The 19,502-nt window shown below is 38.3% G+C and overlaps 1 protein-coding gene across 1 annotated transcript in view; it reads right to left on the bottom strand.

Moving 5' to 3' along the window:
• Positions 1–19,502, bottom strand: part of LOC108512771 (glutamate receptor 3-like) — a gene marked incomplete at its 3' end in the record, with an annotated part of 74,969 nt that overhangs the window by 33,054 nt on the left and 22,413 nt on the right. Inside the window, exon 2 of the mRNA XM_017848161.1 lies at positions 8,289–8,342. Coding sequence (XP_017703650.1) covers positions 8,289–8,342 — 54 coding nt within the window. The remainder of the gene's footprint in view (positions 1–8,288; positions 8,343–19,502) is intronic.

The following is a 19,502-nucleotide window of genomic DNA, read 5'->3' as shown; positions in this document are numbered from 1 at the left end:
CCCAAGGTGTTCTTGTTTTTAAAAGCCCTTTTTATCTCTGATCACTTCATCCTCATAAATTTAGAGCTTGTGCTTCGTTTATTTACATTTGTGTCTTTGTGAATGCTCTTATGTGACCTTTGTGGTGCTGGCTTTCTATCTCACTGAGAAGCCTGGGTGGGTAAAGTGGGAAAAGCAAGGTGCTCTGCTAAGAGTGTTACCAATCTGGATAGAAAACCTAGTTTGGCAATGGATTAGTTATGAGACTTTGGACAAGTTATACATATTTTCTGGGCCCATTTTCTGATCTGTAAAAGGCTTAGGGAGGTGGGTGGACAAGAAGTCTCTCCTCATAGAAGTTCTGAGAAAATTAAATGAAAGTCTAAAGAAAACAGCTAACACATCAAAAAGGAATATAAGACAGATGAACTTTTTTCTATTTTCTCTCCTTGCACAATGACCTGTTTGATTGCCTGTAGCTCTCTACTGCTGACAGCAGACATTACCTAAATTCCTCCACTTACAGGGTCAGCAATTGTCTCCAACTCTGGTACCAGTCTCAACCTAGGCAGAGGAACTGTCAGGTCTTCTAAGGCAGTGGTTAACTGGTGCAACACTGAATGAGCCCTGCTATGGCTCATGTTCTCCCCTGGGCACTTCAATTGTTTGTGGGTTTTTGTTTTGTCTTGTTTTTGTTTTTGGTCTTATATGGGGAGTGATGAACATCTGTTGTTGGATCATTCAATCCAGATCCAATTTGCTCTGTGTAATCTGCTAGGCTGTTTTTGATTGATCCTTCAGATCCCCAGCTCTGTTTAAAACTTGACTAAGAATACTCATATCTCTCTCGGATTTTGCCCACTTGGACTGATTTTAAAGCTTTAGTCTGCCTTTTAACTTTATATCCTCAAGAATAATGGGGCTCTGGTTTTGCTTCCCTGTTTGTGTCCTCAGCATTCACTCAGATGATGGGTCTACACCCTTACTCCTGGCCTACCCTGGTCCAAACTGAACTCCAAGAGGGAAGAAATGTAGATCTAGAAGTGACAGTGGTTTATTTTCCAAATTCTAGTCATTAATATACCACCTTTTCAGTTTTTGCCATATAGGTGGACCATCTGAACTATAAATTTACTTAATATTTTTATTTACATTGACTGAGTTTCTTTTATCTACATATCTACTTTAACCTCATTCTAAGGAATGGTATCTATAAAATCACAGAATTGCTGGGATAGTTGTTTTTCTAATATGTATTTAATACACATTCAAAACTAATAAGTTAAAAGAGAAGTTTTGCTATGTAGTATCTAAAATCATCTCATGTACATTTTGGGAAGTACTGATCTTGTCTACCTCTGCATTTTACAGATTGATAATCAGGTTCAGAGAGGTTTGGTTTGCCATATAAGTAGTTTGATGAATTCTTGGGATTCAAACCTGACTCCTACCTCCTAGCCTCGTGCTTTATTTTATTTTATTTTTTTATTATACCACACTGCCTCCTGCCTTTGCATCTATTCCTAATATTACTCTAGGGCTCTACACACAGTAACTGAGCTGTCATTACTGACATATGTGAAAAAAAACTAGATCACTTTACACAACATGCCTGACAATGCAGGGTAAAGCATCCGGATCCAGGACCTTACCATGAGAGACTGAGAGGCTGCTTGACTGACAGATTGTACACATGATGGCTACCTCTGGGACTAACGTTGACAAACAGTGCCATGTTAGAGAGAGTCCTGGAAGAGAAGAAAACAATTAATTACAGAACAACTCCAAAAAAATGACATCATCAACTGATACAAGAATTTGTAAGAGACTTACTTGCTCTATTGGGATGTCCACTTCTGGCCTGAGTAGATCACATCTCTGGGTTGTACTCCTGGTGTAATCTTCTGTTTCTTTTCAGGATTTCAACAAGCTAGAATTTTCTGCAGCTCATTGTCCACTCTGAAATGTACATCTTGACCTCTGAGAGGCCTTTGTTAAAGCCTTCATGGAATATCCAAGTCTTCTCACTTTAGGATTGCTACCAGGGGACGTTCCATGTAAATGTACAAAGAAGTCTTTGCCAGATAGACAGAGCTCAGTATCAAAGGGAACTGTAGGAAGTGATTCCAGGAAGCTTAGTTAAGTAGCTTAAGTATTCTTGACTCTACATTTGTAGAAGAAAGCAGTGGTTTTGTGCTGTTTGTAACACCAAGACTCACATTGGACTTTACTCTTCTGTATATAGATATCCATCCTCAGCTTACATCCAGCTGGCTCATCTTCAAAGGAAACATCTTCTTATTTCCATCTCCCCTTTTCTTGACCATCCAACTTACTTCTAAATGGTTTCGGTTTACTCTCTCTCTCTCTTTCTGTATGTGTGTGTGTGTCTTAGATGGAGGCATTTGAGGTAATTTTATCTGCTTTGAGAAAACTGGGAACCATGGACCATAGTAGGGATAATTTGTCTCATTATTATTATCATCAGAGATGAACAGCAGCTCCTATCTCTATTGCCCAAATGCAGTTTGATACAGCGTACAGGGACTTACATGGCTGAATTCAAATGAAAAGAGGGTCACTAAAGGAAGAGAAAGGGTGGCAACTTAAACCATGGTAAAGGAAATCACATTTTCATTACTCAGACTGACATGATTTATACATTACTTTCTTTTGAAGGAACAGACTTTGCTTGTTCTTGTAGTAGACATTCCCCAAAGTCTCATAATTCTGAGTTGTGTGTATAGGATTCAGTTTGCCATTCTTTTCCCCAACCTTGTCCTAGTGATTTTCTCTTTCAGTTCTATCACTCCACAGACTTTAATTTTGTCAGGTTTGGATCTCAAAATTGCAATAAAAGCTGATCTAAAAGATTGTCAGTAGGCAAAGGATAAATTCTTGAGATGATGGATACCCTATTTATCCTGGTGTGGTTATTGCACATTGCATGCCTGTACGAAATATCTCATGTAAGCCACAGAAGTATACATCTAGTATGTACCCACAAAATGAAAAAAATAAAAAAAGTTTGTCAGTAGAAATAAGGATACCCAGTTGGAATTACAGAATGGGAAAGGCCTTTACAGTCATGGTAGGCCAACTGAGAGAGCCGTTCTTATGCACGGCTCAGATGGCCCTTTAAGGCAAAACCTGTCTCAAAGAATTAAGTTAACTGACAACCTCCAGCTTCAGGTACCTTCAGATCTGCCTCGGTTTTCAAGTGGAAGGTGTGTGCTTTCTGGGCTGCTGCCAGCTAATGACTGAGCAAAATTGGGATGCAATGACTTGCCATTTGGAAGAAGCATAGGACTCCTCTATGAGCTATCTTTTACACTGATCTCCTAGTTGTGTTGGCCAGAATTTTATGAGTGCTACACTACAGTCTGAAGCTTTTCCTATTAAACTTGCTTCTTTTCCCTTCTGTTACTGGTATAGACCTGTATTGTGGTCTGAAGCTCTCCCTGCCTACTTATGTCCCTTTCCCTTTTATCTTACACAGGTGTTACTCCCAATAAATATCTTGCACTTCTAATTATTATCTGCTTTCAAATGACCCACCCAACACGTCAATGACTGCCCTCCACTACTCCCACCTAAATGTTAAAGTAAGGGAATTGTAACACTGTCTGTAGAGGTGAAATGACTTACTCAAGATCCCTTACCTTGCTAGTAGCAAAGTCAGTTTGACAACCCAAACTTTCTGACCCCAGTGCAATGTTATATCTCAAACTTATTCATGTATAATAACAACCATGTATGCAAAATCCAGATTTTGCTATATCTCTTTATCCCCTTGCTATTGTTTACTTAAACATTAAAACATATTTTACTTTTGTTATATTTCTATGTTAGCCCTGTTTGAAGTAATAATATCTATAAAATTTCAATTTTGATGCACTAGTTTTATATTTTCTAATACATAGTAAGGAAATATATTTTCATTAAAATAAAAAAGTTTACATGTGTATACTACCTAAAGTTACCTCAGGTATGGGTCAGTGATTGGTGAACCCTGCATTTTAAACACTGTGCTATAAACCTTGCTGCTTTCTAGGACATACAAATCAGAGGAGAAGGAAAGGGGAAAGAGATGAAGGAAGAAAAGAAGGAAAGAAGAAAGGAAGGAAGGAAAACAGAAAGGAAGGAAAGAAGGAGAGCAAAATATTTACTGGTGAGAAAGTAATGATAAAAAGTCATCAATAACTGTAACAGGTACCTTGTTGTGACATCCATATATCCTGANAGGTTCAGAGAGGTTTGGTTTGCCATATAAGTAGTTTGATGAATTCTTGGGATTCAAACCTGACTCCTACCTCCTAGCCTCGTGCTTTATTTTTATTTTTATTTTTTTATTATACCACACTGCCTCCTGCCTTTGCATCTATTCCTAATATTACTCTAGGGCTCTACACACAGTAACTGAGCTGTCATTACTGACATATGTGAAAAAAAACTAGATCACTTTACACAACATGCCTGACAATGCAGGGTAAAGCATCCGGATCCAGGACCTTACCATGAGAGACTGAGAGGCTGCTTGACTGACAGATTGTACACATGATGGCTACCTCTGGGACTAACGTTGACAAACAGTGCCATGTTAGAGAGAGTCCTGGAAGAGAAGAAAACAATTAATTACAGAACAACTCCAAAAAAATGACATCATCAACTGATACAAGAATTTGTAAGAGACTTACTTGCTCTATTGGGATGTCCACTTCTGGCCTGAGTAGATCACATCTCTGGGTTGTACTCCTGGTGTAATCTTCTGTTTCTTTTCAGGATTTCAACAAGCTAGAATTTTCTGCAGCTCATTGTCCACTCTGAAATGTACATCTTGACCTCTGAGAGGCCTTTGTTAAAGCCTTCATGGAATATCCAAGTCTTCTCACTTTAGGATTGCTACCAGGGGACGTTCCATGTAAATGTACAAAGAAGTCTTTGCCAGATAGACAGAGCTCAGTATCAAAGGGAACTGTAGGAAGTGATTCCAGGAAGCTTAGTTAAGTAGCTTAAGTATTCTTGACTCTACATTTGTAGAAGAAAGCAGTGGTTTTGTGCTGTTTGTAACACCAAGACTCACATTGGACTTTACTCTTCTGTATATAGATATCCATCCTCAGCTTACATCCAGCTGGCTCATCTTCAAAGGAAACATCTTCTTATTTCCATCTCCCCTTTTCTTGACCATCCAACTTACTTCTAAATGGTTTCGGTTTACTCTCTCTCTCTCTTTCTGTATGTGTGTGTGTGTCTTAGATGGAGGCATTTGAGGTAATTTTTATCTGCTTTGAGAAAACTGGGAACCATGGACCATAGTAGGGATAATTTGTCTCATTATTATTATCATCAGAGATGAACAGCAGCTCCTATCTCTATTGCCCAAATGCAGTTTGATACAGCGTACAGGGACTTACATGGCTGAATTCAAATGAAAAGAGGGTCACTAAAGGAAGAGAAAGGGTGGCAACTTAAACCATGGTAAAGGAAATCACATTTTCATTACTCAGACTGACATGATTTATACATTACTTTCTTTTTGAAGGAACAGACTTTGCTTGTTCTTGTAGTAGACATTCCCCCAAAGTCTCATAATTCTGAGTTGTGTGTATAGGATTCAGTTTGCCATTCTTTTCCCCAACCTTGTCCTAGTGATTTTCTCTTTCAGTTCTATCACTCCACAGACTTTAATTTTTGTCAGGTTTGGATCTCAAAATTGCAATAAAAGCTGATCTAAAAGATTGTCAGTAGGCAAAGGATAAATTCTTGAGATGATGGATACCCTATTTATCCTGGTGTGGTTATTGCACATTGCATGCCTGTACGAAATATCTCATGTAAGCCACAGAAGTATACATCTAGTATGTACCCACAAAAATGAAAAAAATAAAAAAAGTTTGTCAGTAGAAATAAGGATACCCAGTTGGAATTACAGAATGGGAAAGGCCTTTACAGTCATGGTAGGCCAACTGAGAGAGCCGTTCTTATGCACGGCTCAGATGGCCCTTTAAGGCAAAACCTGTCTCAAAGAATTAAGTTAACTGACAACCTCCAGCTTCAGGTACCTTCAGATCTGCCTCGGTTTTCAAGTGGAAGGTGTGTGCTTTCTGGGCTGCTGCCAGCTAATGACTGAGCAAAATTGGGATGCAATGACTTGCCATTTGGAAGAAGCATAGGACTCCTCTATGAGCTATCTTTTACACTGATCTCCTAGTTGTGTTGGCCAGAATTTTATGAGTGCTACACTACAGTCTGAAGCTTTTCCTATTAAACTTGCTTCTTTTTCCCTTCTGTTACTGGTATAGACCTGTATTGTGGTCTGAAGCTCTCCCTGCCTACTTATGTCCCTTTCCCTTTTATCTTACACAGGTGTTACTCCCAATAAATATCTTGCACTTCTAATTATTATCTGCTTTCAAATGACCCACCCAACACGTCAATGACTGCCCTCCACTACTCCCACCTAAATGTTAAAGTAAGGGAATTGTAACACTGTCTGTAGAGGTGAAATGACTTACTCAAGATCCCTTACCTTGCTAGTAGCAAAGTCAGTTTGACAACCCAAACTTTCTGACCCCCAGTGCAATGTTATATCTCAAACTTATTCATGTATAATAACAACCATGTATGCAAAATCCAGATTTTGCTATATCTCTTTATCCCCCTTGCTATTGTTTACTTAAACATTAAAAACATATTTTACTTTTGTTATATTTCTATGTTAGCCCTGTTTGAAGTAATAATATCTATAAAATTTCAATTTTGATGCACTAGTTTTATATTTTTCTAATACATAGTAAGGAAATATATTTTCATTAAAATAAAAAAGTTTACATGTGTATACTACCTAAAGTTACCTCAGGTATGGGTCAGTGATTGGTGAACCCTGCATTTTTAAACACTGTGCTATAAACCTTGCTGCTTTCTAGGACATACAAATCAGAGGAGAAGGAAAGGGGAAAGAGATGAAGGAAGAAAAGAAGGAAAGAAGAAAGGAAGGAAGGAAAACAGAAAGGAAGGAAAGAAGGAGAGCAAAATATTTACTGGTGAGAAAGTAATGATAAAAAGTCATCAATAACTGTAACAGGTACCTTGTTGTGACATCCATATATCCTGACAAGCCACAGTCTAACCTCCATTGCATTAAAACAACCCCTTTATTTATTGGTTGCCTAAAAACCATATTGAAAATATATGGATGCAATTTAAGAATCAAGATTTCTTCTCCTAAAAGAGTAGATTCATTTATTCCCAAAATGGACTGAAGTGCTCCACTTAGAGCAAATTATTGGAGAAAAATGCACACAACATTTGAAAGCAGTAGCTCTAATCTGCATCTTATAAAGTGTTTGAATGCACATACTCCTAAGAAAGAGGTTTAAGTAACATTTCCTTTTTCATTTAAAAAAGATTCATTATTAAAAAATGAGATTTTTTTTGATTAAAATACATAAGAATATAATTACAATAATCTTTCACCTTTGTTTCTATTCTTTTGGCTTAAGAGCTTTATAATGATCATAATTCCGTTGTGCTAATGAAACAAAATTGGGGTTAGAACTCATGTTATGTAATAACTTTAATAGATTTTTAGTATTATAGTGATAATTTAACATTTCTCTTTCATTTCATGGAGATGGTATTATTCAGAACCTCTGCCAAACAGATGTTACCAATTTAGAAGCAATTTTGTTAATTCCTAAACAAATTGTCCTTCCAGAGAAAGAAAATGTATAAAATAACCTTAATGAAATACTAGCTTCTACAGAGTCACAAATTTTAAAGGCATGGGAAGTTTGAAAGTAAACATTCAAGTTGTGTTTTATGTAAGTAGAAATGTGGCTATACACTTTGGCGGGGTCATATAATGTACCATGTTGAAACCTACTCTGACATCTGGCTCAAAAAGATTTGGTAGTGGTCTGCTTCTGAAAGGACAAATGCAGTGCTGATCTGCACATATACTTGAATCAATTGGGAAAGAGTCAGTTTCCTGTGTCCCCTATTCCATGGTTTATATTTCAAACCCAATTAGAATAGTTTACATTTCAAACCGAAATTGAATCTAAAAACAAGAATCATATCAAATTATTTTTTAAATTAGGAAAGAATATAGCTGCTTCACAGCTAAAACAATGACAGCATAATTGAAAGCAAGGCTATTGCATTCAGGTTTTGGTATTTACTAAGTCGTGTCTCCAAGTTTCTGGAGAAAGCATTAGGTACTTCATGTATTTCCTTTTTGGATGATTACAGAACAATGCAAACTAAATAGGATATATTGCCCAGGGACACTTGCTTGTTCTTACCAGGTTAGCGAGCATGTAGTGGTAACCTCTTGAGTGTTTCCCCAGGATCACAACCTGCAGAAAGAAGAAATAAGACATATTGCTTATTCAAGAAGGGCATTTTCAATTGCACAATCAGTGGGGCGGCTAGAACAAAATGTTAGATCTTTTATATACAGGAAAATCACAGTTAATTGGATCAGATTTCTTGTTGTTGCATTTCGCTTTCAACTAGATAAAACAGGAAGACATGCTAATATCAAAGTTAAAATGTCAAAACAAGGGGAAAAAAACTCCCTAAACTTCCAGGTCAGTAGTATCACTATCACTTAAAATAGATGGCAAAAGTGATGAAGCTGAAGATCCCCAACCCATGAACTCGATTTGTGTACTTAGCTTTTGAGATGGAAAATCAGCTGAACTTTGCATACAAAGTAGAAAATAGAATGTACAGTATTTTTTTTTTTGGTTATCTGGAATGCTAAGGGAATAGAACACTCAAGGAATGGGGTTAATGGGATTTTCAGGTTAACTGAGGTTGCTTTTGCTTATTGAAAACTTTTCTAAAATGCTTATCTTCCTTTTCCTGCTTTAGTGTGAAAGACTTGCAATTGTTTGTACATCTTTTGGTGCTGATCGTGATACCTTAGGGCACTGAGGAGGGATTCCCCTCGAGGACACTTGGCAATGCCTGGTGACATTTTTGATTGTCACAACTGGGAAGGGTGCTACTAGCATTTAGTGAGTAGAGGCCAGGGATGTCGCTAGACATCCTATAATGCTTGGAATAGCCTACACAATAAAGAATTCTCAGGCCCAAATGTCAGTAGTGCTAAGGTTGAGAAACCCTTCCTCAGCATCATCATTCTTACCATAATTTTTATGAATAATGCTATATTAGTGCAAAGTCTAATAAAAGGCTTTGTATTAATAACATTGTACTTTGTACAGTTCACAAAGTGTATTTTTATTATCTCAAAATATGTGAGTGGACTGAATATTTTCCAACCAAACGTGTTGGTTAGAAGTTAGAAGCTTTTGACTAAATAATTGATGTTTATTTCCTTGAAGGCAAATTCAGGAAACATTCTGGTTAATTGAGGATTTTTATTGAGTACTGAATGTGTGCAAAGTACTACAGTGAGTACCCATGGAGGGAACAGGATAACATAGAGGTTAAAGACACAACCAGAGGTGGAACCAGGTTTTGTACTGGCCTGAAGCTAATGCGATTTTAGGATCTTTCTTTAAAAAACTATAAAATTATGAATGTCATAATTTGGAACAAGGCCTTGGAAAGAAGCTGTGCAAGTGAGGGGCCATTAAGTTTAAGCTTTATGATAAATTCCTCTCTGGATGCAGCTATTAAAGGGTTTAGAACAAAGTGAGAAGGCCTCAAAATTGCACACATATCAAACCAGAACTATACACGAAAGGTTGTAATAATAATAAGTCTACCTGTCCTTATTTGAGTGCTTAGTATATGCAGGCATGGTGCTAAGTGCTTTATATGTATTTAATCCCCAGAACAGTTTAACAGATTAAGTATCATTAGTTTCATTTTACAGATGAGGAACTTCAGTCAGAAAGAGTTTATGTAAGTTTTCCAAGGCCGCACAGCTAGGAAGTGGTAAAACTGGAATTGGAATCTGGGTCCATTTGCCTCTAGAACCCATACTCTTGGCAGTACTTCACATGGTTTCTAAATATATGCTAAGTAGCAAATGCTAGTAATTGCTATAAATTCTTGGACAAGAGGAGGAAGAGATATTTAAGGCCTGAGATGAACAGGGAAGTCTTCATGGAGGAGGCAATGTTTAAGTTGACCAGAGAAGTGGAACCATACATTTGACTATGATGCTGGCATTACAAGCCCTCAAGTCATTTCAACAAGTCATTTTAAGTATATATGTGTGTGTGTGTGTGTGTGTGTGTGTGTGTGTGTGTGTGTGTGTGTGAGAGAGAGAGAGAGAGAGAGAGAGAGTACAAGAGAGCATAGTTTTTGATTAATTTAAATTACGAGCCACGTTTCTGACTGATTATTTATGGAGGAAATGAAAGGTTAATGAATGTCTTGAGGATGTGATTTCTCATGTTTCCATGACACGAAATGAGCTGTTAGGTGTCTTCTGGGATGTATTCTTCAGTGTCCGCTTGCGAGAAACATTCTTGCTGGTGACATTTGTTAACTTTTGGTGGCAAGTTGGGACCATACATTTGTTGAATTTTTAATTAACTGACAACTCTCAACATAATAAAACCAGAGGGTTTTGGGTTCTGCTAGAAAAATGAGCAATATTCTTAAAGACATCTGGCAGAGCTTAGAGAGGAATAAGGAAGGAATCTAAGGAAAAGGAATACATTTTTCTCATTGGAGGTAGAGCTTAGTGGTTTTTTTTTGTGTGCATAGAGAAGGTGAGAGGGAGCAATAGAAGACATCAGTGTTGTGAAAAGAGCAGCAAATGAGGACCCAGGACCCCAATCTTGTCGTTTGCTAATTGTTTGTTTGTGGGCAAATTACTGAGCCTTCATTTCCTTGTCCATAATCTGGCCCTGCCTATCTGAGAAGTGTTGCCAGGATCGAACTGGATAATGTCTACAAAAGTGTTTGAAGCTGGGCACGGTGGCTCACACCTGTAATCCCAGTGCTTTGGGAGGCCAAGGTGGGCGGATCACCTGAGGTTGGGAGTTTGAGACCAGCCTGAACAACATGGAGAAACCCTGTCTCTACTTAAAATACAAAATTAGCCAGACGTGGTGGTGGATGCCTGTAATTCCCAGCTACTCGGGAGGCTTGAGGGCAGAGAATCACATTGAACACGGGAGGCGGAGGGTTGTGGTGAGTGAGATCGTTGCCATTGCACTCTACCTGGAGCAACAAGAGCGAAACTCCATCTCAAAAAAAAAAAAAAAAAAAAAAAAAAAAAAAGTGTTTGAAATGTCCGTTATTTAAGTGTGTGATGCTATATAAATGTGGGAAGGGGTCATTCATTGAGACATTGTTTTTCAGATTCAGAAAAACTTGGAGCTATCAAGATACCTACTGTAATTCAGGCCCACTTTGGTTTGCTCAGAACAAATTTACTTATTTGAAGGTAGCTTTCTTATAACATCATCCTTTCAAAATTTAGCTTTAAACTGGGATAGGAAGCTTATCTAAAGATAGGAACATTAAAGTGTCACAAAGCTGATGCATTGAAGCCCATAATTAATTCCTCATCCTTGCTTTCAGTGCCTTAACTCTTACTTAACATATAGTTCTTACCAATCTTGGTTTTCCAGTTCACAGTAAATTAAAAGCTTCAAACTAGAAGGCGTGTGTGTGAGGGGTGGACTGATATTAGAAAGAGGTATTAGTAGCAGTGGAAGTGACAGACTGACTTAAAGGAGAAAGAAGGGATGAAAAAAGGAGACAACATCATACTACCGCGCAGTATAATCATGGATGTTCTTTGTGACTACCTAATTCATCAGGCTATGGTTTATTGTGTTCAGTAATCTCTGCTGAAAAACCCAAGGATATGCATATTTTCAGGAAAGTTTCCATAAGAAATGCTGAAAGTCCCAATACTTAAGACAGTAAATTGCAGTTATCTTGAAATCTTACTTATATGGAGCAGCTGTGATCCTACTGATGCGAGCTAAAGGAGGCCTCACTGCAAAAAGTGTCATGTTTTGCTCTCGGTCTTTCCCTTTTTTGAATTTTGGTACAGGGCTTGTGAGAATAGGCTGGGATGGGAGGATTGTACTTAGTGCAATGCATAATGGAACTAGTTAATGGGAGTGGTTCTTGTTCAGCTCTTCCTAAATCTTTGTTCTTTCCATCTGTTATGATGAACAAGGTATGAATTGTACCCTCAGTTACTTAATGACTCTGGTAACCAAGAGAATATTCAACTTTGCTTTTGCAGTAATTATAATAGCTCTTTCTGAATTAGTTGCAGAACTTCAAGTATAAAAGCTGTTTTCACAGTCGACCATGAAATTTAAGGAAGAAATAGCAAGTTTCCAAATCTATGTTCTGTATTCACTTTGCTTTTGTAAGATTTGTTGGAAATGATGGATGGCTTGATATGATAGCAGATATATTAAATGTAATAAGGGGAAATGTGTGAAATGTAGATAAAATTTATTGTTTTAAGGAAATTTATTTTTAATCCTCACATATAGGATCTGAAAGAAAAAAAAGCCACAATCCTTATTCACTGAAGCTTTAACAGCAGAGTTTCATTCGCAGAAGAAGGAGCTCTTACATACTAACACACAGAGCCATGCATATAGCATCAAATTATTTGTCAAAGAAGTTAGTGAATCATAGTCAACCCATTTTGGGGAGACTTCCTCTTACTGGCCCCCCTCCCCGTATCCACTCATCTGTGAAATTGGGGGCTGGGTATCACTGAGCAGTTAAAAATAATTCGTAAAATATTCAATTTGGCTTTCTATGTAAGAGACCCTTTCCTTTTCAATTTAATGTTTAATCTAGACATTTTCATAATTTTAGAAATTTGAAATGAAATTGCTCCACAAGACTACTTGAGAGAGGCCCACAGATCCGTTGGGAGGCAAAAGCATCTGTTTTTCTATGCTCACATTTTAGAAAAAAATATGTGTGTGGAGAAGTGTGTATGTTTTTTCCCCCCTTAGATCCATCTGGTATGCAGATTAGGTTATTTGTAGACCTAAGTATCTCCTTGTTTGGATTTTCTACTTCAGCGCCAAAAAAGGATCTATGTATAAAGATTGATCTTGCTTTGAGTACAGAACATGCCTTGATGCTCACCTTACTCTGTTTCTCTTTGATTTAGGCATCCTGCAAATGTCTGAGGGGCTAGGAGAGAAGTGTGGGTGTGGGGGATTGCTGGTTTAATTCACCAAGTTTTCTTCATTTATTGTATGACTACTTTCTCTTTAAGAAAAGGCTATTAGACCACATTCTTTATGTTCAAAGAGGGGACATTTTCAGCCCCTTCATTTTTTCCTGCTCTCCTAGTTAAAATTTTTTTTTTAAAAGATACTGTTGTCCTATGGCATCCTATTTACGTTTGGCTGTGTTGGAAGTTGAAGAAGAGGTGTGCTACAGAAATCAGCCTTAAAACATGCCACACTTTACAGAAGTAATCTTCCAAGTGATAAAAGGTATTCATCTTCATGAATAAAACCCCCAAGGTACGAAATTGCCTGAGTCTTCCTAAATACATACCAGAAGTCAATTCTGTTAGAATTATTTTCTAATAATCTTAATCTGCACACACATGCTCTCCTATCACTGAATGACAATGCTTCATATTGCAGTCATCTGACTTGAATAAATGTGCTGGATTAGTGAGGCAGAGAAGAGCCAGTCACCCATACCAAAGTCAGCCCAATGGCAGTGGGGATGGGGGTGGTACAGATGGAGAAAAAAAGGCTGAAGCTTTTTGTAAAGAAGGAAAACGGAAGTATAACCGAGGAATCTCATCAATGCTTATGCTGTCTACAGGGAAGCTTATGCAGAGAGAAGGCAATTGAAAAAGGCATCAAATAAAAATGCTAGGATGTGAGGATTAGAGAACAAGGATTTCACCAAAGAACATGTCTTTGGGAAGTTTCACTTCCCAGACTTTAACATTGCATTTATCATGACTCAATGGAATATGTGGAAGATTTAATGCTAAACAGCAGGAGAGGCAAAGAACCAATACAAATAAGAGGCAATAAATGGCCATGAATAAATTAAAGGGACAACAGATTATTCTTGCTGTTGGGGATAAACGGCCATTTAAATACATGTTGACCTTCGTTGGAACACTTCATTTCTTAATCCTAAAACAGTGTTTCTCAAATTTCACTCCTTCACAAACATCCTTAATGATTTTTGTCTTATCTGCATGTCGCATGACTAGTATTTACTTAATATTTTTTTCTTTATAGCTAGTCACTACTTAAATCTAGTCATGTCCAGAGGGATAATATCAATTAAACTAATACAAGAAAATAAATACAACTGTATGAAAATAAAATGTATTCATCTAGGTGTCACTGAAAATCCTCTTGTGTACCACCAGGGAGGGTGGGAAATATTGTCTTAAAGCAGTCATATCTTTAGGGGAGAGAATGTAGATCAGGTTTCCCCGTCCTGATGAAAGGTTAATTTCCCATTTATGGTTGAATTTTTAAGAATATCTTCATCTGCTTTCAAAGCTTCTTGAGTACTGCAAAGGAGCAAAATGATGGACAGAGTTTGGAAGGTAGCAAATGATGCCTGGGACTGTGTAAAAAATCCGGAAACTTACAAATCCATTTCCTGAGGCAATTTACATGTATTTCCCCACACAGGACGCCTGCAGCTTTGATCAGCTAGAGTCCTTGGTCATGGATCCAATAATAAATACGTTAAACTCCTGACTCTTTCCACCAGCCAGCATCCTGTAAAAGGATGCTTTATCAAGCTATGTTGCATTTCCAAATGCTGTTCTTGGAGTACCTTATCTAGAGGACTTTTCATGGCACCTGTTTATATTTGGAAATATCCTAGATTTGTTTGGAGGGAAGAATTGGAGTGATTTTTAACTAGTATTCAGTCTAGAATATCACAGCAAAGGGAAGTTAGTTTTTCTTTAACACGACCATGTTCATGACTTTTGTAGCTTCTCTGATATTAGCTATCTCCCCAAATTAGCAAGAAATTTATTTTAGACAGTAAATTTTAAATGACAGCATTCTTGATATCTTCTTTTGTGAAATTTATTATGAACTATTTATATATTTCTATATTCATATTCACAACAATGTTTGGTTTAATATTGATACCCTTATTCTAAATATCAAATTGTATCTTTGTGTTCTCTATAGATTTTGCAAAATCGTTTGGGCCCAAAGCAATATAATCATGAATTTCTGACAGATATACAGGAAGGACTGTATGGGTACTGAGTAGCAAGCTTGAGAGTGCCAGTGGATTCATTACTTTGATTTTTTTTTTTAAGGAATGGCACCATCTGGCATATGGCTGAGTAGTTACTCAAATGTGTGTTATTTCCAGCCACAGCTACTTGAGGGTGGGTGGGATAAAACAAGACTTCCTTCATTGGCTCAAGAGTCACACCTCTCCATCTTTAGGTGTTTATTAGCATCAAGAACTCGTCACACCTAAAATGACACCTTACAGTGTTTAAACTTGTAAGAATCTAAAATTCTTTATAAATGTTATCTGAGTTGCCCTTAAAGCTTCAAACAAATTGGTATTTATTAAAGGTGATGTACTAGAAAGAGCCATAAACCTTGAAGTCAGATGGTTCTGGATTCAAATCCTGCCATTTACTTAGTAGTTCCATTATTGTGTGCAACATTTAAGCATGGCTGGTAGGGTAGTGTATTAGAGACTAAGTCCAGCCTAGAACAATGGAGCCTCTGAGTGGGGAGGGAAGAGAAACATATGGAGATGTAGAGGATGGGATGTTCTCCTTTTGAACTCCCTAGTTATGCCTCATCTATGCATTTTCCATCTGTGCAGTGCTTCCAGCACTTGATATCTTTCTCTATGAGATTTTCTGATTGCTGAAAGAAGTGAGTGAACATGTTTATATTTTCAAATAAAAGTAAATATCTCTGAGAAACCCAATGTGTTCTTCAGGCCTTTGATTTTTCAGAATAATTGCTTACTTGGCAGGTTTCTCCCTCTACTGGGAGCCATGTCATCTAAGTGGATCTCAATTTGCAAATGGACGACAAATGATAGAGGCTTAGTTCATGGGAGGCAAACACAATTCTCTTAATTCACAAATGTTTGGTTTGGTCTTTCACTCCTGCTATTTGCATCTGGCATTATTTTCCCCACTCTGCCAGCTCATCCACCTTTCTGATCACACTGACACGTTAACAGTTCAAGCACCCTAGGCAGAATTATAGACTTTCAGCAAAATACAGGGGGCTCTTGAAAGCCCATTGTTAAATATCAGAAATTTTGTGGCGCAGTTATTAAACCCATTGGTGGCTTGAAATCAGCACGATGAGAGTATTAACACCCACAAAAATCAAAACCACTACCAAATCAGGCGCTTTGTTATTTTGGCTCTCTGGGAGCCAGTTTTCAAGCATACCACTGGATTCAGAAAGAATATTGATTAAAATCTCAAGTGGGATCGATAGATCGTGTGTGGGATGCTGCATCTATTAACCACATTTCATTATTCTCTTCTTTTAATGAACACTTTTGAATGCCTGCTCTGTGCCAATTCTGGGGCTAGACCATGGAGATGCAGAGGTCACAGTAACCTGGTCCCTAGCCTGGAGGATCTCACACTCGAGTGGGAAAGAAAGCCAAGTTAACAGACAATTATAACCCAGTGGGAGAAGTGCGAGAACAGAAATATGTACAAGGTACAACTGAGGAGAGAATGATTAACTCATAATTTGCTATAGATAGAAAGTACTTTGTCCCCAACTAAAGATCTAAAGAAATTTTTCCTGTAGCTTTTATAAGTGGGAACCTGACAAACAGGTAACTTAAATAGAATGCTATTTTGAAAATGAATAGAGATGTGTTTTAGAGGTCTGTTTCTCTTGATTTCAGAAGAGCCTTGCTCTTTTACAGTGCTTACACACTAGGGGAAAGATTTTCATTGGGAGCACCTATAAGCATTTGGTGTGATGGTATCTAGGGCTGACTCCATAAGAATTGGAGTGGTGACTGAAATAATTGGTGAAAAAAGCTAAGTTACAGAGGGTATGAATGATTAGATAGTAAATAGAATGGTATCTGCTAAACACAATGTATCCCAGCTTTTCCAGTTATAAGCTGTGTAACTTTAGGCAGGTTACCTAACCTCTCAGCCTCAGTTTTCTATCTGTAAAATAAGGAGTATAATAGTTGAGAGGCAGTAGAGTAGGGTAGTCAAGAGAACAGGCTAGACTGCCTGGCTTAGAATTCCTACTTTGCTGTATGACTTTGGGCAATTAACTTAAGTATTCTGAGTTTCGGTATCCTTATCTGTAAAATGGGTCTACCATTAGTACCTATTTCATAGAATTGCAGTGAGGAATAAATGAAGTAATGTATCTATAGAGTGCCCAATGCTTATCCTATATTAGTTATGCTCTCCCTTCCTTACTCCTTATTTCAATGCCTTTTCCCTTCATCCCTCTCTGTAGAAATCACATCAATCCCTCAAGGCCTCCTCCAAGAAGCCTTCCCTGATTTTTGTTCCCCGAGCCCAAAAGGTAGAGAAGAGGTTTCCTGCTGCTGTGGGATGGGGGCCATGGAAAAGCATCATTACTCAGGTGCAGACGCGTACTGGGGCCACTGGTTAGGATGACACTGGGCTGGAGATGGAGGGAAGGAGTTGAGGTTTGTACTTGAAGTTTGGGCATTTAAGTTGAGAGTGCAAAAAAGACAAGAGAAGCTGGGGGTATACCCACAACAAAGTAACCCGCACTGCCACCTTCCTCTGTGCCATCCCCTCCCACCCCTAGCATTGATCAAAACCATGAACTCAAACTCTACAGCAGCCATGTTTGGCAAGGGTGTGTGTGTGTGTGTGTGTGTGTGTGTGTGTGTGTGTTGTAAAGGGGGGCTCCCACCCAGAGACAAAGGAGCACAGGTCATAACCTAACTGGGCATGTGAAGTCATCACAGTGTTTCCAATACAGGGGAGAATAGGGGTTGGGGTGGGCAGTGAGAGAGGTGAGAGCAATAATTTGGCAGTCAGTAACATGGATCTCTCCTCCGCATTGTAGAACATTGCCTAGGAGTCTTGGGCTGCCCTACTCTGACAGTAGCATCTGGATCTTGGCCTTATTCATGCTTCATTATAGGACCGGGGAAGCATAACTATTACAGGATTTCTTACTTGAATCCACAGAGGCCTTGGGGGTAGAGAGAGCACTAAGGAACATAATCTACATTCCCTTGAGACCCAGTCTACATGGATGTCTTAGGACAGTATTTCTCAAAGTGTACACTACGTGGATCACTTGGGGAATCTAGAAAATGCAAGCACCTGAGCTCCTCTCCAGAGACTAATTCTCAAGTCTGGGTTAGGTCCAGGGAGCCTGCATTTTAACATCTCACCTTTGGTGATTCTGATGCACACTGAAATTTAAGAACCACCTTTCTATCTGATAATAGATGCACTTTGAAAATCTAAAAGCAGGACCCTCAATGATGGGATCCTCATCAAAGGGGATAGGAAGGGACACACTGAGTCTCTGAGGTGGTCCCTTGGGGATCACCCATTGGTAAGTCGTGGGTAAGCAGGGAGCAGCTTGAGGACACTCACACAGACTCCTGGGAAAGGAGCCAAAAAAAGAATTTCTGAAACATTGTTGTTTTAAACAGGACTCTCCTGGAGGCAGACCCCGAGACAAAGATTTGAGGGCCAGTAGTTTAATTGGAGGTGATTCTATGAAGAACTGCTAGGGGAGCAAGGAAATGAGATAGGGAGAAGAAAGATGACAAAACAGTGTATTAATCAGCAAATTACCTCTGGGACCTCTGGAGGTGATGGACAATATATCCACCAAAAGGGCCAGGAAGTTGGGGTCTTTGACTTTCAACTCCCATTCACCATTAGCTTATAACTGCTTTGGGAAATATTAATTCCTCCCTAACTCTTCTGACTTGTCTCACTCCCAGAGTGAGAGAAAGTCTTCAAGAGGAGAACAGCATGTGCCTACAATAGGATGCTTTTGGCAGGTATGGGAAAGGTTAGTGCTGAGGGGATATGGGTAGGGCACCAATAGCATCTGCTATACTGCAATCTCCTTATGTCACATATATAACACTTTAAAGTTTATATATTGCTTTGACATACAACACTGCAGTTGATAAAACAAAACAAAACAAAAAAACCTGAGTTGGGCAATAAAGCATAGTTATGATAAGAATGGACTGTGGAGTCAGATCGACCAGTTCTTCCTCTCCCAAGATGAGGTGACATTTCACAAGTCATTTTACCTCTCTGAATCTCAGTTTCCACATCTGTACAATAAAAGTAACTAGGTCACTTACTTTTAGGTTTATTGTAAGACCTAAATGAGAAAAAGCTTTTAAAATTCCTAACAGAACACCTGCAATATAAGGGGATTCAACCAATGCTGCTTCTATTCTCCCATCCCTATCTCTACTCATCTCTTGTACTCCATAGCATACAGCCCCAATGTGTGGCACTGGAGTAGTTCTCAGTAAATGTTTCACAGCCTGGGCAACATAAAGAGACCCTATCTCCAAAAAAAAAAAAAAAAAAAAAAAAAAAA

Source organism: Rhinopithecus bieti, unplaced genomic scaffold (assembly GCF_001698545.2).
Source record: "Rhinopithecus bieti isolate Rb0 unplaced genomic scaffold, ASM169854v2 scaffold_31512, whole genome shotgun sequence".
In the NCBI taxonomy this organism is placed as follows: Eukaryota; Metazoa; Chordata; class Mammalia; order Primates; family Cercopithecidae; genus Rhinopithecus; species Rhinopithecus bieti.
The sequence above is the reverse complement of the archived record's forward strand: the minus strand, read 5'-3'. Positions and strand labels throughout refer to the sequence as shown.